This window comes from Notolabrus celidotus, chromosome 16, assembly GCF_009762535.1.
Source record: "Notolabrus celidotus isolate fNotCel1 chromosome 16, fNotCel1.pri, whole genome shotgun sequence".
Taxonomy (NCBI): Eukaryota; Metazoa; Chordata; class Actinopteri; order Labriformes; family Labridae; genus Notolabrus; species Notolabrus celidotus.
Window position 1 is genome coordinate 26,743,362 of NC_048287.1, and position 27,118 is coordinate 26,770,479.

General features: G+C 40.4%; 1 protein-coding gene across 1 annotated transcript in view; it reads right to left on the bottom strand.

The window, feature by feature from the left end:
- Nucleotides 1–27,118, bottom strand: part of nudcd1 (NudC domain containing 1) — a 49,269-nt gene that overhangs the window by 11,781 nt on the left and 10,370 nt on the right. Inside the window, exons 5-8 of the mRNA XM_034704828.1 lie at nt 22,245–22,433; nt 11,186–11,393; nt 4,679–4,823; nt 2,204–2,329 (exon numbers count right to left, since the gene is read on the bottom strand). Of these exons, the coding sequence (XP_034560719.1) occupies nt 2,204–2,329; nt 4,679–4,823; nt 11,186–11,393; nt 22,245–22,433 (668 nt within the window). The remainder of the gene's footprint in view (nt 1–2,203; nt 2,330–4,678; nt 4,824–11,185; nt 11,394–22,244; nt 22,434–27,118) is intronic.

The following is a 27,118-nucleotide window of genomic DNA, read 5'->3' on the forward strand; positions in this document are numbered from 1 at the left end:
AAAATATATGACTGAGTTTTCGGATTTCTTTCAAACATTGTATAATAACTCACAGGGCTCCTTTTTATCGTTTTCGTTACCAAAGGAAATCTTGCTTTTTAAGTTTTATAACTCATCCCTTGAAGAAAAAAAAAAGCCCTGATCGCAAAGCTTCCAGTAAGAACAGCTAACGGATGTACAGATACTCTCCTTTGTGAAGGTATTACCAATATGGTCAGAGGATATGACTCAAATCCTCCCTCTGAGGAAAACACATAAAAACCTTTCTTATCCTTTTTCAGATGGGATCAGGACCAAAGAGAAGCACGTCAACAAAGGTCTCAAATAAACAGAAGGTGACACTATTTTAAAAACTGAGAGGTTTCATAACAAAGGTCAGCGCGCGTCCTCATGGGCAGGCTGAGGCATTAAGGCGACACGACGAGGAACAGAAGGGGCGAATAGAAAGGTAAAGCTTTCTGGAGGAAATACAGAGAAACTGACATCCACACACACACTCACATGTTCACACACGTGTGGAACAAACAGACTGAACTGTCCTTCTGAAGGCACATGGGATATGTACGAGTACAATCCAGCTCACTTAAAGGCAGCGCAGCCTGCAGAGTAAATGGAGGCAGTAACATTGAAGGGTTTGAGTTCATATAAAGCTCTTCATCAGACTGCACACAAACACTGGACCTTACATTCAGTTCATTATTATTCTTTCATCACATCATGAAAGGATTCATTTTTCTCATGCAGAAATTTTTAACCATAAACACGGAAATTATTATGAGTAGATAAAACAGACAAAGTGAAAGAAAGATGGACGTTCACTAATGTGCACTCATGAATAGAGCTTTTTCTAAATGCTGTATTTGTGTTTTAAGACAAGAGAAACATTCACTTATGCTCATTATTCTGTCTTTACATGCAGAAATCCGGCTGCTGCAGTCTCTTACCTCAGTCTTTTGATTTGACTCTTTTTGGCATAAGTGAGAATAAAAGCTTCAAAAGAGAAAAACATTTTCTGAGAAACAACAGAAACACATTTTTCTAAACCTACTTGAGACTTTTTTTTCTGAGACTGACATTAAACATCTCGCCTTGATGTAATACTGTGACGTGATGTGTGTTTTTCACCTTGTGGGGAAGAATGACGAGGGAAGGACGCACATGGCAGGAGGATGTGGCTCATTCGTAACGCCGGGGATGGAGGAAGCAGACGAGTCGCATTCTTTTCAGTAATTGCTGTTTTTGAGCTACAATACCTGAACAATCTTTTAAAACACAAATAACACAAGGCTGAGTTTTCACTGAGCAGCTGAGATTAAGTTCTTGCAAATCTTTTTTCATTCCAAGGCTTTTCCTATGTATGAATTTACCAACGTTGTGTGGGGAAAAAATGTGGCATAAAAACACCTTTGATTATTGATTTCGATTATGTTCTCAGTGTGCTTCTTCTTTTGAAGTTACTTAGAGCAAAAGCTTCATCAATCCCTGAACGATTTTTGGTGATATCATTTTAAATTGATTAAGCTAAGATGATAAATAAAGGTCTGCTTTTATAAAAGGCCTGTTTTTAAATCAGGTGGAATGACTGACTCATACCTTGGGATGTAAATCAACAACTCCCCGTCTTCCTCCACACAGAAATCAAAGAGCAGATTTCTGACTCAGTGCTGACCAGCACAACAATCAGAAAAACCTGGAGACGACAGCATGACACACGTAGGGAGAAATCATGACTCCACACCCTGCTAAAAAGCTCAGCCACTGGAGGAAACCTGTGGCATTTCAATTAAAGCACAGCTCCTGGGACTAATCCTGCCAGGTGAGGTGGCGTACCCCGTTGAATGTATTTCAAAAATAGATGCCAGCAACAAAGGGTCAGCTTGTTGCTATTCGAGTCACGAGGAGCCGTGATGGAAATGAAGGAGGTGTGCATGTTCCTTCTCTGCTGGGCCTCTGTGGAGCTCTCTGGTCAAGTGGCTTGTTAAAGGGCAAGGCCGGCGCTGGCTCGCTCGCTGGGGGAATGGCTGAATAAAATCGTGCTCTCAGAACAGCGGCGGTGAGCATCAGGTAGCCAACAGAGTACTTGAGGGAAATGAAGGATGGAAGGAGGCGACAGAAATGGCTGTCGTAAAATAATAGGGTTCGGGCTTGAAGTTGAATCGCAGGGCCAAAGTGTTTACCAGGGGAGGAGAGCGGCGCTACTCACCACCTGAGTGGGCTTCAGGGATTCTCCGTCAAAGTGTGTGAGGCTGAAGCTGTCTTCTGGGAACCCATCACAGTCCTCCAGCTCCTGAGAATTACAGGGGGGCTTGCCTCTGTCAGGGTTTCCATTCTGGTGAAAGAGAAGGAGATAGAGAACAAGGCAGAGGCTGTGGTTACACTTCTTTACATTCATTAACATGTAAAAAGGCTTAATTTGCACTGAGGGCTTCGAGTGGACCCAGATGATCCTAAATGAAAAGTGAGGCCAGGAGAGGATGGAGCTAAAAATGCTACCAAACATGAGAGTGACGCGAGAGTGTGATGATGTGAACAAGACGTCAGGAAGAAGAGGGCTCAGAGCAGCTGAAGAGGAAGAGGACAAAGATGAGGAGGGGGAGAGACGCTGAAAGCTGGAGGACTTAAATAGAAAAGGCATGTGAGGTCATGACGAAAACCTCCGGAGAAAACAAACCCAGAGCAATCATTCATGAAGGTGAAATGTCTGAGTTATGTTTCCCAACACTTAGTGCTAATTGATTTAACAGCACATGAATTCAACCAGAGACTCAACAAAAGGCTGAGATGCTGTGAGGAGATCGATTTTAAAGAGCCAACTGTCAGAGATTTTTATTGCTCTTATATATCTGGGTGTACTGAACCATCAAGGGACTGTTTCAAACTGGCTGACACAAAGTGCTTTTACCAGAACGGCTATTAATGTACAGAAGATGATGAATAGCCGACATCTTGGTTTTTCATTAGCGATCACAAAACCCAATGGACTCTGAGAGTAACAGACAACTTTCTGGGGATTCCAGGTGGGTAGAGGTTAACACTGAAGGACTTCTAGCCAAGACTTCCCTTCCTTCTGTGGGTCTCGAAAAGCAAGAAAGGAGTTGTTGTTCAGAAATTATGTTAATAAGCAGATTAATAGCCGCATCTGAATCAATCAATCAGACTTTATTTATAAAGCGCTTTTCATACAATGACATTGTAATACAAAGTACTGTACATAAAAACAACTTAAAATAGAATAAATTAAGAAAAAGATCCCACCCCAAACCCACCCCACAATACTACGGTTAGGAACACAATGTATGCAACAATAGTAATAAAAACAATAAAAATAAAATAAATAAAAAATAAAAAGAAGTTGCTGAACGAACTGAGGAGACATTCTCATGATATCTTAATGAGGAAACACTGGATGTAAAATAAGATGTTAAAACTCAACACAGGAAATAAAAATCACCAAAATAAAATAGATATTTAAGATAATAAAGATAATAAAACACTAAAATATTAATCCAGGAAAAGAAATTAAGATGCTATACTTCAAATAAATAAAAAACTAAATAAATAAATAAAGTAGAATAAAAGTGACTGTATGTAGATATCAGTCTTTAGGTATCACTTAAAGGTACAGTAAGGAGTTTTCATGTGGTGTTGATTCTGGTGACCCCTTTGGACAAAGTTGGTAGTGGTTTCCTAGAATAAAGACTTCATTTCCCATGAGAACCATCAGCACCATCAGCCACTGTCACAAAGATGTGGCTCTTGTCAAAGCGTGTATTTGTTGTGCAAATAAATCAATGAAAACAGATCTTCTTTTAGTAGTAAGTCGAATCCATTCCCAAGGCTGACAATTGTCACCAGTTCTGTTCATAACTTTTATAGACAGGATTTCTCGGTGCAGCCAAGTGGCGGAGGGTGTCCAGTTTGGTGACCATAGGATTCTATCTCTGCTCTTGACCATTGACCTCACTCTGCAGTGACCTCCAGCTCACACTTGGACGGTTTGCAGCTGAGTGTGAAGCAGCAGGGATGAGGATCGGCACCTCCAAGTCTGAGGCCATGGTGCTCAGTCGGAAAAGGGTGGCTTGCCCACTCTGGGTCGGAGGAGAGTCTTTGCCCCAAGTGGAGGAGTTTAAGTATCTGGGGGTCTTGTTCACGAGTGAGGGGAAGAGGGAGCACGAGATTGACAAACGGATCGGACTGGTATCCGTTGATAACAGTCCGATCCGTCTGTCAATCTCTATTGTGGTGAAGAGGGAGCTGAGCCAGAAGGCAAAGCACTCAATTTACCGGTCAATCTACGACCTGGACCCAGATAAGCAGAGGAAGATGGATGGGTCTTGTTTTAGATATTACTTTACTTTGTTCAAGACAACTTTTAGCAGGTTTGATTTGTAGCTACGTAGAATTATTATCTCAAACATAACAGTGAGTAAACTTTGAAAAGATGCCAGTGTCACAACATGTGCTCCATAAATGTCTGAATAATGTAAATATGCACAGTTTTACTCCTCTGTCTTTTAAGAGCAGTGACGCATCCACACGGCAGATTTATCTGTGATCGGAAATGATATTCAGTTGTTAAAACGATAAAATCTTCATTAAGTCAAAGTCAAAACCCAGATAAAAGACACCATGACTGTAAATCATCAGGTTAGAATCATGTTGTAAAAATAGAGCCTACCATGTCTTCAGAGGTCAGGTGTGTCAGTCTCTCGTGGATCAGGGCAGCCTGCTCGTCGTTCATCACGTACTCTCCTCTCCTGTCTCCCATCACAAGCTCCGCCCACATCGGCCCCTCACTGCGCTTCTGCAGGCTCACCTCCAGGCTGAGGTCACATGCAAATACACACATACAACAAACACAACAAGTCATATATAATGTGTAGGATGTTAAATCTGTGAACATGAGTGTTCTATGTTTTTGAGTTTAAAGCATACAGAAGAGAAGAAACTTCAGTTTCAGAAAATTTCAGACTAAGCCTGAAAACTAAATTCTCTGAACTCCAGAGCAAAGCAAAAAGAGAATGAGAATGATGCAATCAGCCAGTAAATCAGTCAGACGGTCTGGTGGGATGAAACTCAGTGTTGATGCGAAAGGTCGGACGAGAACTTGAGAGGACTTTCGATGATCTAGTTTTGACCCAAATTATGCTCCTTTGTTGTTACAAGTGTGAAGTGTTCAAAGTTCGGTAGCAGAGTAAAGCCATAAGAGTTTAAAAATACAAGAGGTAGTTTTTTGTTTTGTTTTTTTAACCAAAGAGATAAAAATCTAAAAACATCAGTCTTTTGTTCAGCCATGCTTTAGTTCCAATCAAATCTACCAATCAAAACCTTGTGATCTATGTTCTGGACGCTGCTTTAGTATCAGAATGATTGCACTCTCTTCATCCATTGTTATACAGCTTACATACTAATCATCCTGCAGTGTTAAATACTTGGTTCTGATTGGTCGAAACCCCATATCAACGGTTAATAATTCTGAAAAGCAGGAGCAACTCCAGGGACAACGTGATCCCAAACGTTGTATCAAATCAATCCACAGAAAGGATTCTGGTACATATTTAAAGTTTATGATTTCACCTCTTCCTGTTGACAATGTGGCAAAAACTTAAGATTGGTGTTTAATGGTTGACAAGTCATCAGCAGAGACAAGACGACAAGAGGAGCAGAAACTAGCGAGGGATGTGAAAAAACACACAGAGCTGGACAAAAGACACATCAGAGAAAACAGACGTGAAGCAAAAACAAACACCTGCTGCTGTTATTTTCTGAATCTGTTAAGAGGCCAACAGAAAAACATTGTTTTCACTTAACAGCGAATTAAAATGTTCATTTTTATGTGATTTATAACAGTAATGATGGGTTTTTATAGTAATTTGACCAGCAAGTGGAATGATGAGACACTGTTGCTGTGGAAGCGCTACTAACCATTGAATCACAGGGACTCATTTTAGCCGTATAAACAAAGTATCTTTAAATCAATAAAATCATCTGTAATCAATTTTTAGTGTCAACTTGTTGTATTATTTTGTATATTTTGTATATTTAGCCAGCTAATAAGCAGGATAATGTATGGAGTCATTAATAATATATAGTGAGCAGGTGGTAATTATCCCTTACTTGTTAGCTGATTAACTGTTCAGTTAATTTTAAAGCAAAAACAAACACAAAAATAGTCGTACTAGAGCATCAAATGTAAAAACATCCAGCATTTAAACTGAATGTTTTTACTTCTGGACTATTGATCCAACAAAACAAGGCCATCGTAAAAGTAAGTTTGGCTGGAGTATATTGTGATATTGCAGCTTTTTCTTAAACCAACTTAAAATTGGTTATTTCCCGGACCCAATTTTAGTTTAATATTTGCAAAAGATTATAATTTTTTTACAATCACATTGAATTCAAACTAAACTGTCATCACTTTACTGGAGTAACAGTTAATGAAAAGGAATCATAACCATAATCACAGTTTAAACCTGGACTATTAATAACCTTCACAAACACTCCACATTATATGCTTTTTATAGGTCGCAGCTGTGGTACATTGTATTATTGTATGAAACCTACACACTGATCCTGTGTCACTGAAGGGGCCACGTGAGCCTGTTCATTATCCCTCTACATGTCACTGAATAGAAATGAAAATCAGTTTTTGTGGTTTCAAGCCAAAACTTGAATACATTTGAATGAAATTAGAATAATTCTCTCTCCTTGTTGAACAGTTTTTTTCTGCTGTGCATTTTTCCTGAGTGAATTTCATTTAGATTTTTCAAATGGACATCAGCAGTGCTGCTGAGTGAGAATATTCAGTCATAGTGCACCATTGAATCGTTTGTAGTTCTCCATTGAGCAAGCGAGCAAAAAGAACTAACGTTTGTTAATGCATGTCATGTTTCCTGGCCTTGAATGTACTCTCAAAATGCATTTAGTCCACTGAATAGGGCTGAATATGTGATAGAGAGAATATGACGAATCACTATCAGCAGGGCAACATGTGAGCTGTCGGAGGAGAGTGATCTGAAGGCAACGACACATGATAGTGACATAATCAAGAAAAAAAGTAGTTAATAAAGTTGAACTTATACGGTTTAATTTAGCCCACAATGATTATAACATTTTTTAAAGACTTTAAAACCTAAAATAGTCAATGGATATGATACATTTAGAGTCTAATTTAGTACAATATCTGTATAGATGAAGGCGTTTTGTTTATTTCATTGAACGGCTCCTATTTGGTTTGATCACATCTGAATACAGGTCCCTCAGTCACGTTGGCTTAAAAATGTGCCATTAATCAAAGTTAAATATGAGCCTTGCAGGACCTTTGATTTAAAAAAAGACAAGGACTACAATTCAACTGGACTTTAGAACCAATCAGAGCGATGAAACTTGAAAGGTTGCAGGGAGTAGAGATGTTCCCAAGCATCTAATGTCTTAGTCGATTAAACATTTAAACATAATCTTAAGCTGACTTGAGGTATTAAACACTCGAAACACGTTTTAACTCTGAACAAAAACACATTGCGTGCAGCTTTTTCAATAGCTGTGTGAAAAAGTTTATCACTTTTTGCCATGGCGCAAATGTTGGCAATGTTAAAGCTACTGTAAGGAAACTTTTTATTTGTCCACAGAGGGTGATTTTGGCGCCTCCTGTGGATAAAGTGTGCATCTAATGTCTTGGCTGAAATTGTATGGGACATGTTGAGGTAGTTTTTTCTCCAATCTGGCTGGAAAGAAAGGTTGGCAACTGCTTGCTCTGCACCAACATTAAGAAAAGATGTTGGTCAGCAGATATTGCAAGAAAAGAGACATTTTCATTATTGTTTTATAAAATTTGTCGATCTAAAAGAAGGTCTTATGATACTCCTACATTAGAACATATGGCTTTAAAAAATAGGTTCAATATTAAGTTTTGTTAACAATCTGATCCGGCTGCTTCAGATACCTTCAGCAAGGGGCAAAGCCATGTGACACATGTACGGGAAATGAATCAAATAATTCAAGTCTCCTTTCTGAACCATCTCTGCTTCAATGTGACATATTGTGCAGCTTCAGTCTATGAATGTAAACATGCGTCAGCAAAACTGGTCTGTATTTGTGCAACAATGAGAAGAAATGAAAGAGGCACAAAGGATATCTTCTTAATTCAGCAGCAGATACAGGAGAGCAGGAGGGTACTCAGCTGTTTGTGAAGAGCATAACCAAATGGTATGGAAAAACGTGCCCAACACTAACAATGGAGTGTTTCTTCTATAATGTATCTCCATGTAAAGACCATCACATGCAGTCTGACTGCATACGAACACAACGTTTTATGGGATAAAATCTCACCATCCACTTATATTTTGTCTGACTATCAGACAAAATGTTCCTTTGATATATACAGGAAACACTCACAGCTTAAAAGAGAATGTAGACGCACACAGCAGGCTGCAGAGTGTGGTAATATCTCCCAACAAGCATCAAATGACGGATAAATTCATCTTTGATATATCTGCCAGAACACATTGAAGAAGACGAACTGAATACGAAGACATTTTCAAGGTACACACTCGTGCTTGTCCTACAGATCCTTACCTACACTTTTCTATTTGTACATTTTCATTCTACACACCACAAGATGCACATAAGACCTCCTCAAGGATGGTCAGAAAACATACAAACAGGCCATGTGACATGTTTCTACCCTGAACAGAGGACTGGTAATGAAGAAACCGGAAGCAGAGATAAAGAGCTGATGGAGACCCAGATGAAAGGTCTTAAAGTGGGAGGGATGTGACTCAACTCAGACTGGATCAAAAGATCCACTGCTTATGAAAAGTACTCATCTCCCTCAGCCCTTTTTCCTGTTTTATTGTTTTGTAACACTGAATCACAGAGGATGTTATTAAGAGGGAAAAAGAGCAGGTACTCTCTTTCACAGCCAGAACAACATCTCCTGAATCTGGCTCTTAACAGCTGCACACCGTGAAGGCTGAACTCCAGCTGTACAATCTGCAGCACAGAGCTCCACCAAGGCCAAAATCACAGCATTATATACCGAGTGCAACGCTTGTTCGTCATCAGGATGCATTTTAAAAGCTGTAAGAGCTTTGTGATGACGTAGTTGTTATTAGCTGAGGCGGGATAATCTCAGCTGAGCATCTATGGTAAATTCTGAATTGGGGATGTTTAAGCAAAATTTAAGGCAAAACTTTTTACAACACATGTTCCTTTCTGTACGGATCATCGTAAAATAATACAATATGACAGAAATCACAACTTGAGGAGTTTCCTGCTAGTCCAAAATGCATAAAAACTAAATGGCCCATTACACTGACTGTATATAAAGATGGGTGACGTCCCTCCAGCTCCTCACGTTGTACAAAGAGTGAAGCCAAAATACCCCCCGACTCCAAACATATTGCGGATCTGGTTTTTGTGTCCGTCTGAAGCAGACACACAATACAAGAGAGTTCAATGACTCTTTTGCTTTTATTGGTTAACTTTACTTTCACAGTTCCTCCTCTGCTCGGCTAATCTAGTGACAGCAGCATTGCAGGAGCCACATTAGTCAACAGAGCTGTCAATCATGCTGTTATATCCACTTTTATAGCATTAAATAACATTTAACTTTCTGCTTTTGGCTCCACAAGCCTCCTGTGTTTTCAATCCTCTCTTCAGAAGACCTTGTCCTCCTTCAGATAACAGCCACAGCGAGGCCCTGCTTTCCCTCCCTGGCTACTGGAGTTTGTCTCAGTCTCTCTTCACTGGGTGAGATTATTCTTTTCACTGGCGTGGTGTTCATTTAACATATAAGTCTCCTTGAATCGCTCAGGGTCAGGCTCATTTTCAGAGCAATTTGAATGGAGAGCTCCTGTGAGGACTCAGCGACCAGGGTCACGGGGACATGCAATATATTGGCAATTTACAAAAGGATTCTGGTTCTAAGTGAGAACAAGAAACGCTCGCCACACACCTTGTGATTCAGTCTGTGGGAAAAAGAAAAGAACACATTACCCCATAAAGGGAAGCTGAATAATGGTCCTGAGCCATAAATAATATCTCTACTGCACATATCCCTGATAGACCTGGATGTCTTTATGGTGGACCTACTCAATAGAGAAATATTCTACAGTGCAGCTTTACAATAATACTCCTTTAATGATCATGTAAGGCTATAGAAAATGTGCCATGATGGATTAGGGGGACTAAGAAAATCGTACTCACTGTAGCAGTGATGAAACTGCTGCAAGGGATGAATATTAAAATCCAATATCCCCACACATCTCACTTTTCATAAATCCTGTATTGGTGCATGAAAACTGGACAAGATGAGCTAAAAAAAAAGCTAGTTTGAGTACTGTCATGCTGTTTTTTTTAAACTCATCTATTGGACAGCTGGAGTCATGTGACCGTGGTTTATCCTCCTCCTCTCCTCATCCATGTTGTCTTTATGGTCCTCTGAAAACCTCTGACCTGTTGACTCCAGGCCTGGCTCCGCTCATCATGACGGTTTGTTGTTGTAGTTAAGTGAAATACGATCTGGTGAGAACACAGAGTGTTTTATTCTGACAATCAACCGGATGTTTTCATTTTGTTTTGGTGCCTGGCTTCCTGTCCTGCTCCATCTGCTCTGTGCATATTGATACATCGTGCTCCTGCATCCTGCAAAAATAAAAGTCTTGCGTATCTGATCCACTGCGTTCCGACCTGCAGGATCAGATACACAGCTGGAATGCAACAGAGCGGATTCAGTGGGAGTTAACACATTGACTAGAATAGAAACCTATCAGTGCTGTGACGGATCGGAGATGGACCTGACACCGATCTGGTGGAATTTGGCCGTAACAGTACTGTGTTGCAGTGGTGCATTTTGTGTTGAATTTATACTCCCCATCAATGGAAGGGCAGTGTTGTGCACTATGTCAGATAACCGATACTTTCATTCCAACAAGAGCATGAGCTGTGTCAGAAAGATGATATCACTGACATAAACACAAAGAACCAGGAAGTGGAGAGGACATATACTGCCTTACTTTCAGTTTGGCAATGTATTAAACACGACCAGTGGATTCCAATACCAGAGTCTTGATAGCTCACAGTCCTGTACTGCACTAGGGCAGTATTAAAAATGCAGATGGGAGGTGATCTACGGTTTTGAAATCAAACAATCATTTCAGAAACTTTGCACGTCCATGATGCAAACCTTTTGTCATCCTTGATGATCCAGGCGCTGGCCTCGGTGTCTACAGATGCAAACAGCTGGCCTTCCAGTAAAGGAGGGAAACCCTGAACTCCAAGGCTGACGTTGTCGGCGGTCAGTTTAAACAGCACCTCCTCTTTGGTGACACCTTCGGGCATGCGCACACACACTGTGATGTCCTCTGCTGTCTGCTGCCAGAAGTAAATAGGATCTGGAATCACACAGAGGAGAAATATAAGGTGTTAAAGTTAGTGTTACACAGGGGAATTACTGATGAATATTAGGTGACACTGCACATGGAGATCTACGAAAAAACAAGTCTTCTAACCATGAGGGAGGAAGTAGTTGGACTGAACCTGTTAAGACAACTCTCCTCCATAATTTGCTTTTTTAACCAACAGAGTCTGACAGAACTGTCCAGTGAGACGCCTTCACTTTGGCAACGTTTGCTGTGAAGAAATTAATTAGAAAAGCTCAGCAGGGATGAAGTCACCATGATTGAATGTGTTTGCTCTCCATTCACAAACAAATTAGTCATTTTGTGGCTTTAAAGCTCCTGAAAAATTAGCTGGCACTAATTCTTTATGACTGAATAAACAACATTTGAAGTCAATGTTTGGAAAAACTCTGATTATTTATGAAAATGTTCAACACTCAATAATTCAGCCGACCGGCTATAACTGGACATTGAGGGTGGTGTGCCAAGAATTTAGTGAACATGAAAAATAGTAAAAGAGCTACAGAAGCAAAATGGCTTGAGAAAAGGAAGATTCACCTCTTAACCCCCAAGAGGAAATTTGTTTTTTTACACTGGTGTTGAATCATCTACACACATGCACAAACACGACCCTGTGGACATGCATTAAAGGAGACATGTCAGAGTGAGGGGGATGCACATAGACAAGTGCCCTGAGCTACCCTCAGCTATTTGGGGGTTAGGGGTCTTCCTCATTGACACCACTGCAGTTACCCAACCTTTAAACTTGGTTTGTAATGGGACTTGAACCAGGATCCTCTAGTTTCCAAGCCAAATCCCCACAGACTGAGCTACTGCTGTTTCAACTTTGGCCAAATGATGCGTTCAAGAATGTGTTTAAAAAGCACAAAAAAGTGCCTTTTAAAATCTAATTTAAAAATAGATAACGGGCATCAAACATGAGCTCTTGGGTGCATCATGTAATTGTGCCAAATCTTGTCATACTTGTTTCCATCTGGAGTCTTCCAGGGCATTAATATGTACAGTATTTAAAGAAGGGGTTGACTGTTATTGGTTTTTAAGGGCCGATACAGACACCAATTCAAATATAAGTAGTTCATGAGACAGATAGCTGATATTTGGAGCAGATATGTTTTTACAGTAAAAATAATCAATCAATCAATCTTTATTTATATAGCTCCAATTCACAAAAATGTTACCTGAAGACTCTTTACAAACAGAGCAGGTCTAAACCGTACTCTATGTTCTATTATTAACAAAGACCTAACATCAAGACAGGATAAGATCCAGTCACATCTTACAGACAGGACTCAGTCTGATCTCATCTTAATCCACCATGAGCAGAGCACTTTGCAGCATTTAGCAAGTTACAGCAGCCAGAACAAACTTCCTTTAACAGGCAGAAACCTTGAGCAGAACCAGACTCATGTTGGACACACATCTGCCTCAATAGAAAAACTTTCTGTCATAATTTAGAATCAGTAATATTAAAAAAATCCAACACAGACTTTCTTCAAATGTCTTTAGAAAAGGTTTAAGTTTTTGGGATTCACCATATGGTTACCAATTACACTTCAAGTGCAGTCTAGCCAATCAGATCGTGTTGTGGCCGACATTAGGTGAGACAGAGTGGTGAGTTGAAACAGACCCAGAGGGGATGACACACACACAGTTTCATTAACTTATTTTGTTAGCAATGGTTGTCAAGAAAAGCTGACACAGATGATCCGCTTAACGCCAATTATTGGCACTGATAATTGGCCATGGTTGATCCATTAACCCCTACTTTAAACCACATAGTAAAAAACAAATTAACTAGATAGGTTTCTGGGACACTTGAGGTTAAAATTCTAAAGCACCAAACTGCTGTCATTCATCACCTGTGACATGTACGTGATAACCTTTAATCCTGTTTGTGTGCTGTGAGAATCTTTCTCAGGACCCCGTTAACAGATCTCATCAAATTTAGTGCACTGTAAGGTTTAAAGCTAAGAACAAGCTAGCTGCTTTCAGTATTGATCCAAGCCAGGTGCTGAATCATGACTTTTCAAAAGGGTTTCTCTATATTACCAAGCTTAACAAGGCATTTTGGCACAAACAGCTGCTCTGACTGAAATGTTAAAATAGAGATATAATCCATCAATGTCAATCACTTATACGCCCTTCCAAAGTAATGGAATCCCATATCATTAAAGCTTTTTAGCCACTTGAGTAATATTTAAAGCATTAGCAGTGTTGAAAAAAAAACTAAACACTGAATGAGTTCAGGCTTTAGTCCTCCATTTTCTTAAAAGACCTCTTTCACAAAGTCGACAGCTGCATCTCCACTCCTCCTGACAAGGAACAAATCTGTTCTCACCACTGCCCACATTGTTAAGAAGCCAGCTCGTCCTCTGACTCAGCACCTCGAGCGGCCTGTTGGCTCGCTGTTATCTGAAAATCTAATCTTTTTATATATATATATATCTATACTGTGTGGTACACAAATATGTGCTCACAGGGACTTCTGAATATTTCCAGCGATGGTGAAAACAGCTGGTGTACAAGCTGCATATGGCGGGAATAAGAAGGCAATGTGTGATAAAAGTACAGCTTTTGTTTTCATTGTTAGTTAAAGCCTCAGGCTCTGTGTGTACAATGATGAAAATACACAAAGAACATTATTTTATTCCATCACCTGGGAAGCAAACCAAAAATATAAAACTAATCAAAGCCACTGATTAGAATTTCCTGAACGACATGTAGTAAACACTAACTACGAGGATGCTATGGGGCATTTTAATTCAAATCTTCACATCTTGAGTGGTGAAAAGGCAAAAATGAGCACACTCCAACCAATAAACTACTAAAGGTGCACAACCACACATGATTTTAGTTGTTTGCATTCGCACATGCAGCCCACTTCCAAGGATTGTGCATGTGTGAATACAGATTAAGATTTGATCAATGACCCTTTGAAGGGGCCCTGGGTTGGAAACCACTGACCTAAAATACCTGCCCAATACAATCCCAACAGTGAAGCATGGAGGTGGCAGCATCATGCTGTGGGGATGTTATTCAGCTGCAGGGACAGGACGACTGGTTGAAAACTAGTAAAAGAGCGACGAAAGCAAAACGGTTTGAGAAGAGGAAGATACGCCTCTTAAGCCCCAAGAGGAAATTCAGTTTTTCACACTGGTGTTGAATCATCTACACACACATGCACAAACACGACTGTGTGGACATGCATTAATGGAAACATGTCAGAGGGAGGGGGATGCACATGGACGAGTGCAGGAAAGGTGAATGCGCCCCAGTAGGCTAGGTAAGGCAAGGCAGCTTTATTTGTATAGCGCATTTCATACACGAGGGCAACTCAATGTGCTTTACATTAAAACATTAAAAGCATTGGAGACATTCAGACAAGCATAAAAGAACACAATTAAAATGACAAATATGATAAAACAGAAAAGAAAAGGAAAATTAGAAATATATTAAAATTACATTAAAATTTTAATTTAAAGTGGGTTAAAATAATCTAAGATAGGAAGGCAGTGGCAAATAAGAAAGTCTTAGTCTTTGATTTAAAAGAGGTGAGAGTTGGAGCAGACCTACAGCTTTCAGGGAGTGTGTTCCAGATATGTGGTGCATAATGACTAAACGCTGCTTCACCATGTTTCGTTCTGACTCTAGGGACTGAAAGCAGACCAGTACCTGATGATCTCAGAGGTCGAGGTGGTTCATAAAGTAGTAGCAGATCAGCAATGTATTTTGGGCCTAAACCATTCAGTGCTTTATAAACCATCAGCAGGATTTTAAAGTCTATTCTCTGACCGACAGGAAGCCAGTGTAGAGATCTAAGAACTGGAGTGATGTGGTCTACTTTTTGGGTCCTTGTTAGGACTCCAGCAGCAGCATTCTGTATGAGCTGCAGCCGTCTGATGGACTTTTTAGGAAGTCCTGTAAAGACCCCGTTACAGTAGTCTAGTCTGCTAAAGATAAATGCATGGACCAGTTTTTCTGCATCCTGCTGAGACATAAGTCCTTTAATCCTTGATATATTCTTAAGGTGATAGTAGGCGGACTTTGTAATTGTCTTTATGTGGCTGCTGAAATTAAGGTCTGAGTCTAAGATTACACCAAGGTTTCTGGCTTGGTTTGAACATTTCATCGTTGCAGATTGGAGCTGAGCAATAACCTTTAACCTTTCTACAATAATAGTACAGAGATATCCTTAGCGGAAACCTTTTCCAGAGTGCTCAGGACCTCAGACTGGGCCAAAGAACATAGCTAAAATAATGAAGTGGCTTCGGAAAAACTCTGTGACTGTTCCTGAATGGCCAAGCCAGAACCCTGACTAAAAACACAATTGAGCATCTCTGGAGAGACCTGAAAATGGCTGTCCACCAACGTTCACCATCCAACCTGACAGAACTGGAGAGGATCTGCAAGGAGGAATGGCAGAGGATCCCAAAAATCCAGGTGTGAAAAACTTCCCAAGAAGACTCATGGCTGTATTAGCTCAAAAAGGTGCTTCTACTCAATACTGAGCAAATGGTCTGAATACCTATGGCCATGTGATATTTCAGTTCAAAAAAAATAATTAAATGATTTTAGCAAATGGCTGCAATATGACAAAGAGTGAAAACTTTAAGGGGATCTGAATACTTTCCATACCCACTGTACATTGTATACTTTTTAAAGGAGTCATTTTGTTCAGATCTGTATTTTAGTACATACATATAATGTTAAAATGTTGGATGTCCAAACTAAACCTCAGCAAAGCTTCATAATAATGAGTAACACTGATGTTGGTATATTTCCTGAATGTGTTTTCCTGATTCTCTGAGAACTTTGTGAGACTTTGCCTGAAGCTGACGTCACGCTTTGCCGTCCTATCAAGACAATGTTGAAGGTCACGGCACCCTGGAAGCTGGAAAGTCCATTTCTCCACTCCGCTCTGCACTTAGATGATTCAGTATGTCTGAGACTGGAGTTTTCTTTTGGGACATGAAGGAAACTCACAGCTATTTCATCTTCCCAAAGACAAAGGCATCAGAAAACAGTGGGGAAGTTTTTATGTTTTCAGGACAGCAACAGCCACATCGTAGCTGTTTATGCTCAACACTTCACTGATGACTCCTTTATATACAAAGTGCCTGAACGAGCTGGATGTGCGTCTCAGCTGTTACTGAAACCTGAGGATGTTCCATCTATAAAGACCTTCAATGAAAGCTCAGGAAAACAAGCTGCAAGTCAGCAAGGATAGCCTCAGACAATTTCCTTAAAAGGCACAACTTTCAGGTTGTTTCATGATGACACAGCTGTGAGAAAAGTAACACCCGAGGCTGTGTTCAACTTGATATCACTGGAAAAACAGCTAAAACGAAGCGTTTCAGGCATAGGCTGAGGAGTGCTGAAATGAAAGTGCTCAGTAGAAGATAAATAAATATTTTTTTAAGCTGCAAATCATTCAGAGCTGCTCTGAATGTGTCCCAGCCTGACATAATGAAAGGTTAAAATGAGTGTTATAGGTCTCCTTTAACTAAAAACACACTAAATCAGCTACAACAACAGAAGAAGCTGCTCACACATTTATGTAGCAGCTTAAATAATCTGCTCATTTCAGATTTCAGAATATATCCGTGATTTTCTTTAAAATCAGTCCTTTGACTTTTGATGCTTGAAGTATATTAAACTGACAACACGTTTGTTTTTTAAAAGAAACCCTTAAGGCTGATTTATACTTCTGCGTCTCCCCTACGCAGCAGGGGCTGACGCGGACATGAGCCCCGCATACTTGTGCGTCGGTGTGTCCGTGTCGCGCAGCAATTCTCCGCCGAAACGCTTGAGGGCAGTGCGGTCTCTCTGATAGCCGGCCGCCTGCTTCCGGTCCCACTACGATCTCTGTTTACTTTTCCACAGAGTTTCAGAGCGTGTTATGTTAATCTACAGCTGATACATGTTGCTGTTTATCATACAGACATGATTACATGAAGAATAGAGAGGAGGAGATGAAATACACGGCCGATGTGCAGCCGATGTCCGGGATCCCGGAAGTGTTGTAAATGCGGGAAAGACCTAGGCTGTTTCCGAAACGGCCTGCTACATACTACTTACTAATGTAGTAGGCAGTAGGTATTGCCTACTACATACTGAGTTTGAATTTAGTATGTAGTATGACTGTTCTGTCCGATCTGTCATGCAGCATGCTGAGCCAGACTTCGCTGGATTTCCGGTTTCGGAAAGAGGAAGTAAACAACGGCGAAGCCGATAAATAAAATGCTTATTTATCATCCATTTATGATTTAAAAAGTTAGGAAGTAGTTTATATATAATCTGATAACTTTCACAGCACCCAAAAACGGATTTCCTCCCGTCAAAAAATGAGGAAAAGAAAAAGCAGAACGAGCGCTATGCATTATGGGAAACAGTACGCGAGGCAGACTGGTCCGATGCATACTGAGAAATTTTCCCGAATCAGTAGACATCCGGGGAGTTTTGGCATACTGCAGATTTTGCTCTTGTTCACATACTACTTACTACATACTGAATTTTGGACATATCAGTACGTATTGATAGTATAATAGGCGATTTCGGAAACAGCCCTATTTTTTACAGTCTATGGGAAAGACAAAGCCGCCGAGCGGACCATCACAGAGCTTGCGGTCCGCGTCAGCTCTACGGGAGTTACATTTTGGAGGAGGTGCACGTCAGCTACGTGCGTAGGCCATGGCGTAGGTACGGGAGCTACGCGGCCCCCCGGCGTAGGGTACGCCGTTGAATCAATGCAGAAGTATAAATCAGCCTTTAGAGTGTAGGAGTTTACTGACTATGATGTACTGTACATACTTTTATTGGTGCTCATAAGATTACAAAAGATTAAAAATATTAGTTCATAATTTAAATTTAGAATACAAGAAGTGTGATTCTCTTTTCTGAAGAGTTATAATAAAGTCAGCTGTCAATAAAAAAAAGAATAATTGATTTAATCCAGACTGGCACCATCATGATGTTAAAAGTTGTAATAATAAAATAACGTTGAGGTAAGGTGATGAGGCAGAAAGAAAGGTTTACTCTGAGCCAGGTCATCCCATTTATAAACAGACGCCTGTGTGCCAGTTCGCTCACGTACGACACCTCTGCAGTGCCAGAGCTGTCATATTCAACATGCTGTTATTGCTGGCAAAAGCTGCAAACTGAAAATGGTCCAATTATGGAGCTCCAAACCAACAGACCAGCTCCAAATCTGGCAGCCAAGTGAGAAATTGAGACGTGTTCATTACCACCTTTTGTTTTTTTCTCCTCTGAATCAACAAAGAAACTAATGAGAGGGGTGGAGGAGTACTGCCAAACCTCTCATTCATTTCCAAATCTTCTTCTTACCTCCAAGAAACAAACTTTGTCGTCTCTGATTCTGCTGATTATTTTTCTCTAAGGTCTAATCTGAAATGTGATTTTAAGTCTGTTGGGTACCTATCATTTCTTTCTTTGATGTTAAAATGATCTCAATTCAATCACACAGACTCTAACAACAAGACTGCATTTTTGTCTATGCAATATAAAGATAACGTACTACATGTCCTCTCTATCTGCACCTCTTCTCCATCAAATCACCTTCAGGTCCCTCCATCTCTCCTGTCCTCTTTGCATTTCCTCTCTCATCACTTACGGGCCTGTTTGAAGATGCCCCCTCTCTTGACATCTAAACCTCTTCCTCCTCACTGAAAGCAGAGAGGCAGAGCGCTGATAAAAGGACTGGCTAAAAAGCAGCCATTATTCTGCTTCAGTGCCATCATCACACACACACACACACACACATACACACACACACATTCACACACCTTGCCCTGTCTGGGTCATCAGAGGGTTTAAAACCTTTAGAGAAGCTGGTGGCTGCTTTGCTGCTTGTGTACAGGTTGTGAGTATCACAGAGTGTTCGAGCATAAATGTATAAAAGGTATTAAAAACAGCAGACATGAATGTTTGGTTCAACTCTGAAAAACTATCTTTTGAAGGTTTATGTTAAATTTTCACTTGTTTAAAGCTCCTGTGAGGAGTTTTAAGTTGGTCATAAAACACACTCAAACACGTCTCTATATGATCCGTGTGAGCAAACTAGACCATCAGAGAGAGGACTTAACCTGTCCGTCACCTCTGCAGAGGGGCCGTCAGACAACGTGACTGACAGAACACTGCAGAGACAGACTTTCAAAAAAATGAGACAGCAAAGATGTATTGTGAGTGCACGTTAGACATCGGAAACGCAGCAGGATGAGATATTTGATCTGCGCCCGGGTGGCTGCGCTACCCAAAATATGAGCGGCTTTTCAGGCTTACAATAACTAAAATGTGAATAGTACGTTTAACCGGCCAGTAATTCTGGAGCTAAAAGAGGAGCAAGGAGCGTTTAATCTAGTCATCTAAATGTGCACACCCCTATTTATTGAATATATATTGAAGCTGCTGTGAGGTTACCTTGGTTTGTGTTGATTTTGGCGCCCCCTGTGGACAAAGAAGCATTTCTCATGTCTGTTCTGATTAGTGTTAGTACTCGAGACCTGTCTTGGTCTCGAGACCGCTTATTTAAGGTCTCGGTCTCGGAATCGAAAGCATTTTTACTCGGACTTGTCTCGGTCTCGGACTGGGCAGACTCCGTATTTCATATCAAGACCGGTCGAGACCACCACTGATGCACTCTGGGTTCCCGTCATTACTGTGATAAAAGAGGACACCCCTCCCCCCCCTTTCTCAATTAATTCATTTTGCCCGTGACCAGAGTTGAGTGCTAATTTGTTTAATTAGGCAATAAACTCTCTCACAGTGTGTCAAAAGAAAGGCAACAAAGGCAAAACCAAACCTTGTTTGTTGCTTTTGATTGTATTTAAAGAAAACTTAAATAAAATAAACAGAAGTATTTTACTTTGTTAACTCTCATGGTGATTTTTCATGGATATATGGTCTTGGTCTTGTCTCGGTCTTGCCCTGCCTTGGTCTTGCCCTGCCTTGGTCTTGGTCTTGACTCAGTCTCGATCCCTAAATGTCTTGGTCTTGTCTTAGTCTCTGCACTCTGGTCTTGGAAATGTCTTGGTCTCGGTTAATGTGGTCTTGACTACAACACTAGTTTTGATTTTGTGTAAGTAGTACTTTCAGGTAATCTCATCCTGCTTTAACAGACAAACATATCTCTCACTTCAGATCATTTCAGTAGAAGTAATAAATAAAAGGTGCATCTGCTCTGTATGCTATCAATCTTTGGTGACAGACTCTGGTATCAAAAAAATGTATCTAGAAGTAGTGCGTCTGTGGATGATGGTTTTGAGTGCTTTTGTCGGTCATAAAGAGGTATCAGTATTTATTTCAGGAGCATTAATGAATAATGTGTATCACCTAAAAACCCAAACAAACCTGCCTGATACCTTTTAACTGATTAATTAATCAGACATTTTAATTAAGCACCATGGTGAAGAAAGAGCGAGGCTGTGTCGCAGATGCACATGGTCAGCATGAGCAGTAATAATGGCAGTGAGCAGACACTGATTATGACAGAGACCCCGTCTGATTGAAAATAATGTGCTGCCCACTCAGGGTTTCTATGACGACAGAACAAGTAGGCAGTTCCTGCCTCTCAAAAGGTAACCTGGTAAAGAAGTGACCAAAAGCAAGCAGATGTAACTGCATGATGAATCCAACCGGAAGCGGTCTCATCCCAAATGAGTGTGGTGGTGATTCCATCATTCAGCCCAGATGATGTTTGTGTTTCACTTTGATTCAACAGTTTCACAGACAGGCTGGCTCTCTGTATGGCTGATTTCAGACTGTGATTTTAACAAGGAAACAAAAAGATGTCACTTTTTCCACCACAAATATGATAGAAACATATTAAACCCTCTTTCAGTGTTTTCTCAAAGTCTGAGTAAGACTCTGTTAAATCTTCTGATGTGGCATCACAACTTTTCTAAATGAGTTCAGCAGTCTGAGCAAAATCTTTCACCCAAAGAGCCGGTTTCTGAAATAAATACGGACACTTTGGTTAAAGATGTGTGGGATCCAGTGCAAAAGGTAAGACAATAGCATGTATGTGTGCGTTAACAACACATTTAAACGTTGTCACCTACGCTGACATCAGAATTACAATACGGTCAAACGAGTTATTGATATTTCATTTAAGTCAACCTGAAACAGGGGCATATGATCTGAGCTGCAGTGCTGACACTCGCCACTAGTTGGAGCTGTAGCTCCAGTTGAAACCCACAACTACCTGATTTTAACAGTCACAGTTGACAGTCCACACCTTGCAGTGCAGCACAATTTGGCGTATTTTGATTTGTAAAATGGAGACAAACTTGATTGAGGGCCGTGTCTGGTTATATCCCAGACATTTGGTCATTAACTTGCAGGGAGAACCAAAGGCTGGTGCTGCTAGCTCTGCCCAGTAACCATGTACCCACAGACTGTGGTCCCGTGTTCAGTGGTGTTAAGAGTTAAGAAAGTTGTGCTCAATTTAGACTTTCTTTTCTCTTACCTTTGAACTAGTCAGGATTTTTCTTTCCGTTTAAAGGACGAGCAAATTAGTCGCTTCAGAACATCCATAGTAAACAGACACCTGTTTGCTAACAAGGTACCTATAATAACCATATTAAATAATAATATGCGTCACACCATCTGCCATTAGAATTACTGCCGCTTTAAACAACTTCTTTTTAGTGTCAGTTTCACTTTTCTCCATTTCTATGATGTGTGGTGACTACTTATATTAAAAAGGGCCTGCAGTGATCTCATTATTACAGTTATAAAATAATCCTGCCCACAGTAATTACTTCCTCCCAGTGTGCCATCAGATTCCTCACAGCACCTCTGACTCACCTGTCTTCTCCACCTCCATGGGCTGTGGGTCAGGCTCCTCCACAGGAACACCGTCCACATGTGTGAAGATGAACGGTTTCTCCGAGGCCACCATCAGACCCTTCCCCTGAGGCTCCACAGCTGCATAGTGAGGCACAGACTTCCCGCTGAGGACCCTCCTCTTCTTCACCTCGTACTTCTTCTCCTGACCTGCACGAGGAAGCACAGAGAGGAGTACAGTGAGTACAGGAAACTGGTCCTCAGTTGAAATCTGACAGAGAAGGACGGTTAACAACACCATGCTTCACATTAGAGCTAGATTGAGTGACAGAATCCATTGTTAGTTAGGCTGTGTTGTTTTTATTGTGTTTTTAACCTCTCTGTAAAGTGTCCTTGAGTGCTTAGAAAGGCGCTTTAAATAAAATGTATTATTATTACTATTATTAGTTGCAGCTCTGTTAAACTGTGTTTAATGTGCAAATATTATGCTCTTTCTCTTCCTGGTAAAAAGCCATTTTGTCTAAATTGTACTGCAGAGGCCTGTAGGATATGAAATACTGCAGCACTGTTTAGCTGCAGAGAATCTGCTGGTATTGTCAAGTTTCACATTTTATTTATCTTTACTCTGAATATCTGATATCGCTTGTTTTCACAAAAGATTGTTATCCTCAAACTAGTGAATTTAAATAAAAATAATAACAGTGATCTTTATTTATATAGCACTTTTCAAAACAGGGTTACAAAGTGCTTAACAGATAGGAAAGAAACTAAAATACAATAAAAGAGAAATGTGAAGAAGACAATGAAAAAGAATAAAATAATAAAAAGAGCAATAACCTGCAGGGAGGGGACAGAAAGAAGAAATGACAGGAAAGAAGATAAAAAAGGTTAAGACAAAACAATGTTGGAATACTAAAAACAACAAAATATTAAATATTGAAGCAATTAAAAGATCAGAAATATGAAAATATAAAAGAATAAAAAGAATAAAGAGAGTAAAAACCTGCCAGTGATACTGCCTGATAAATAATAAAACATCTGAAATAAAACACGCTCAGGTGACATCACCTGTAAAAGCACATCTATAAAAGTGTGTTTTTAAAAGGAATTTAAAAAAGGATAAGGAGGTGGCCAATCTGATCTCCTCAGGGAGGTTGTTCCAGAGGGTCAGAGCTCCAGTCAAACTTTGGTCTACAGCCTCGACTGTGGGACTGCCAGCAGAGCCTTGGCTGAGGACCTCAGGGTACGACCGGGCACGTACGGGTTGAGGAGATCAAATATGTACTGCGGTGCGAGTCCAGAGCGTGCTTTAAAAGTCAACATTAAATCTTAAAATCAATTCTAAAATCTATCAGAAGCCAATGAAGGGAAGCTAAAACAGGAGAAACAACTGAAACCTGCTCACTTTGGAAGGATAGTCTTAATAAATGTAGGAAGGCCCTGCAGCATGCTCGAGCTGCCTATTACTCCTCTCTAATAGAAGAGAATAAAAACAACCCTAGGTTCCTCTTCAGCACTGTAGCCAGGCTGACAGACAGTCATAGCTCCACTGAGCCATGTATTCCTTTAGCCCTCAGCAGCGATGACTTTACGAGCGTCTTTAATGATAAATCTTAAAGATTAGAGATCAAATTAGTAACCTCTTACCTTTAACTAGTGTAGGACCCTTTACCAACAGTGGGATCATTGAAACGGCGTTAAAGTCAGATGTATACCTAGACTGTTTTTCACCCATTGACCTTCCTGAACTGGTTTCAACAGTTTCTTCAGCTAAACCATCGACCGGTCTTTTAGACCCAATCCCAACTAAGCTGCTAAAAGAAGTAATTCCACTAGTTAGCAGTTCTTTACTCAGTATGATTAATATGTCTTTACTGACAGGCTATGTACCTCAATCATTTAAAGTAGCTGTAATTAAACCTCTCCTTAAAAAGCCCACTCTTGATTCAGGCTCCTTATCTAACTATAGACCGATATCTAACCTCCCCTTTATCTCTAAAATCCTAGAGAAAGTGGTGTCAGTTCAGCTCTGGGACTTTCTTAAGAGCAACAGTTTGTTTGAGGATTTTCAGTCGGGGTTTAGAGCCCACCATAGCACAGAGACTGCACTGCTAAAAGTAACCAATGATCTACTAATGGCCTCAGACAGTGGTCTTCTTTCCGTACTTGTTTTATTAGATCTTAGCGCTGCATTCGATACGATTGACCATCAAATCCTGTTACAGAGATTAGAGCAACTAATTGGCATTACAGGAACTGCTTTAGCTTGGTTTAAATCGTACTTAACAGATCGATCTCAATTCGTTCACGTTAATGAAAAGTCCTCAGTGCAGACCAGGGTTAGTCAGGGAGTTCCACAAGGATCAGTGCTAGGACCAATTATCTTCACCTTATATATGCTTCCTCTAGGTAACATCATGAGGAAGCACTCAATTCATTTTCATTGTTATGCTGATGACACTCAGCTCTATTTATCAGTGAAGCCAGAAGAAACCAATCAGTTATCTAAATTAGTTGCTTGTCTAAAAGACATAAAGACATGGATGACCAGAAATTTCTTACTGCTAAACTCAGAAAAAACTGAAGTGATTGTTATTGGCCCCAAACACCTCAGAGAGACTTTTTCTAATAATATAAGTACCTTAGATGGCATTAGTCTGGCATCCAGCACCTCTGCTAGGAATCCAGGAGTCCTATTTGATCAAGATTTATCCTTCAACTCCCAAATTCAGCAAATCTCAAGGTCAGCCTATTTTCACTTGCGCAATATTTCTAAAATTAGACACTTCCTATCTCAGAGCGACGCAGAAAAACTAGTCCATGCATTTGTTACCTCCAGGTTAGATTACTGTAACTCCCTCTTATCAGGCTGCCCCAATAAGTCTCTAAAGATTCTTCAGCTAGTTCAAAACGCCGCAGCTCGAGTATTGACTAGAACTAGGAAGAGGGAGCACATTTCTCCAGTGTTAGCTTCTCTACACTGGCTCCCAATAAAATGTAGAATGTAATTTAAAATCCTTCTTTTAGCCGACAAAGCCCTTAAAAATCAGGCACCCTCGTATCTTAAAGAGCTCATAGTGCCCTATTACCCCTCTAGAACTCTACGCTCCCAACATGCAGGCTTGCTAGTTGTACCTAAAATCTCTAAAAGTAGTATGGGAGGTAGAACCTTCAGTTATCAGGCCCCTCTCCTTTGGAATCATCTACCAGTCAGGGTCCGGGAGGCAGACACCCTCTCCACTTTTAAGAGTAGGCTTAAAACTTTCCTTTTTGATAAAGCTTATAGTTAGAGCTGGATCAGGCTTGGACCAGCTTTTGTCATGATGCTATAGGCCTAGACTGCCGGGGGAACTGGCGCACTGACACACTGGGATCCTAGCTCACCCCCTTCCCCCCAACCCCTTCATCACTTACTTTAACTCTGCCTGTCCCATTAAAGTTACTAACCATAGACCTTTCTGGAGTCCCCGAGCTCCATTGTCTCGTAGATTCCTCTGAGCTGCCGTAGACGTCCTCCTGCTGCGGACGATCTGGACTCCAGCTGATACGGACGTGCTGGACTCCAGAGGCAACAGCTTCTACGACTCGTCTCATCACTATCACTTCTCTCTCTTACTCCCCTCTATCTGTCTTTCCAGACCCAACTCAGTCGAGGCATGATGGCTGTCTAACATGAGTCTGGTTCTGCCTGAGGTTTGTAAAAGCATCTTGAGATAACGTTTGTTGTGATTTGGCGCTATACAAATAAAGATTGATTGATTGATTGATTGATTGATTGATTGAGGAGTGATGTGGTCCCTCTTTTGGGTTCTTGTGAGGAGTCGGGCTGCTGCATTTTGGACTAGCTGTAACTTGTTTAAACTATGTTTGTTTAGTTATAGTAGTCTAAGTGGAAGGATATAAAAGCATGAAAGACCTTTACATCTTATAAGCTGACACAAGTACATGCCTCAGTAATTACAAATAAATGATCAATTAACTAGCTTATTATTTCAACACTACTATAGATGTTTCTTGTGATTTAAGCAAACCACAGGGACACTCATGAATGAATATTATTTGTGTTTACTTTTCATACCTTTTTAAATGTTTGACAGCCTAAAATTATTCTCATCTACTTCTGTTTCTTCATATATGAAGTACAACAAAACAAAATCTGAATATAACAAGCATCAAAGAGACAACCCCCTCACCAAAATGAGGCGTCACTGTCTGTCAGACAGGTTGTATCTTCTGTGTTTAAAACAGTGAATGATTTTTTTTCTCCCATGACGAGCCCCCCTGGAGTGACACACAAAAGACACGATGCTCTTCTGATGTTCCTGTCAAGAAAAATCTGACAGGCTGACACTCAGCAGCAAATAAACCCAGCAGACGCAGAAACATCAAAACAGAAACCTCACACAAACATCCACGCGATGTAACGTAACTTTAAAGCTGTTTTCTGTGTCTTTTAAAATATTGATTCAATAGTCTTTTAACAGCTCTGTACACAGGCATATTGGGAATACTACATCAGCGTTAGAATTAGTCTCAAACTGTCATCCAAACCATTTCAAGCCACAACTTCCCTTTCTGATCGCTGCATTGTTTACAGTCCAATCAGCAGCTTGAGAGGTGTTCAAAAGCAGAGCGAAATCCAACTCTCCAGACATGCCTGCATTATAAACAGCTTCTCTTTGGGTTCATTACATCCTACAGAATAGTGCTTGTTCTGTTAAGTCTCAGTTTCACTGTAGACAGTAAGTCACACAGAGGCTTTATTATTGTCCACTTCAGTGATATGAACCTCAAATAAACACATTTTCTTGTAACTTATTTTCAAAATATTGGATCTAAAGTGTGACGAAATCCTGATCAGGGTTGCAAAGGGGTGGAATGTAATGGAAAGGTAT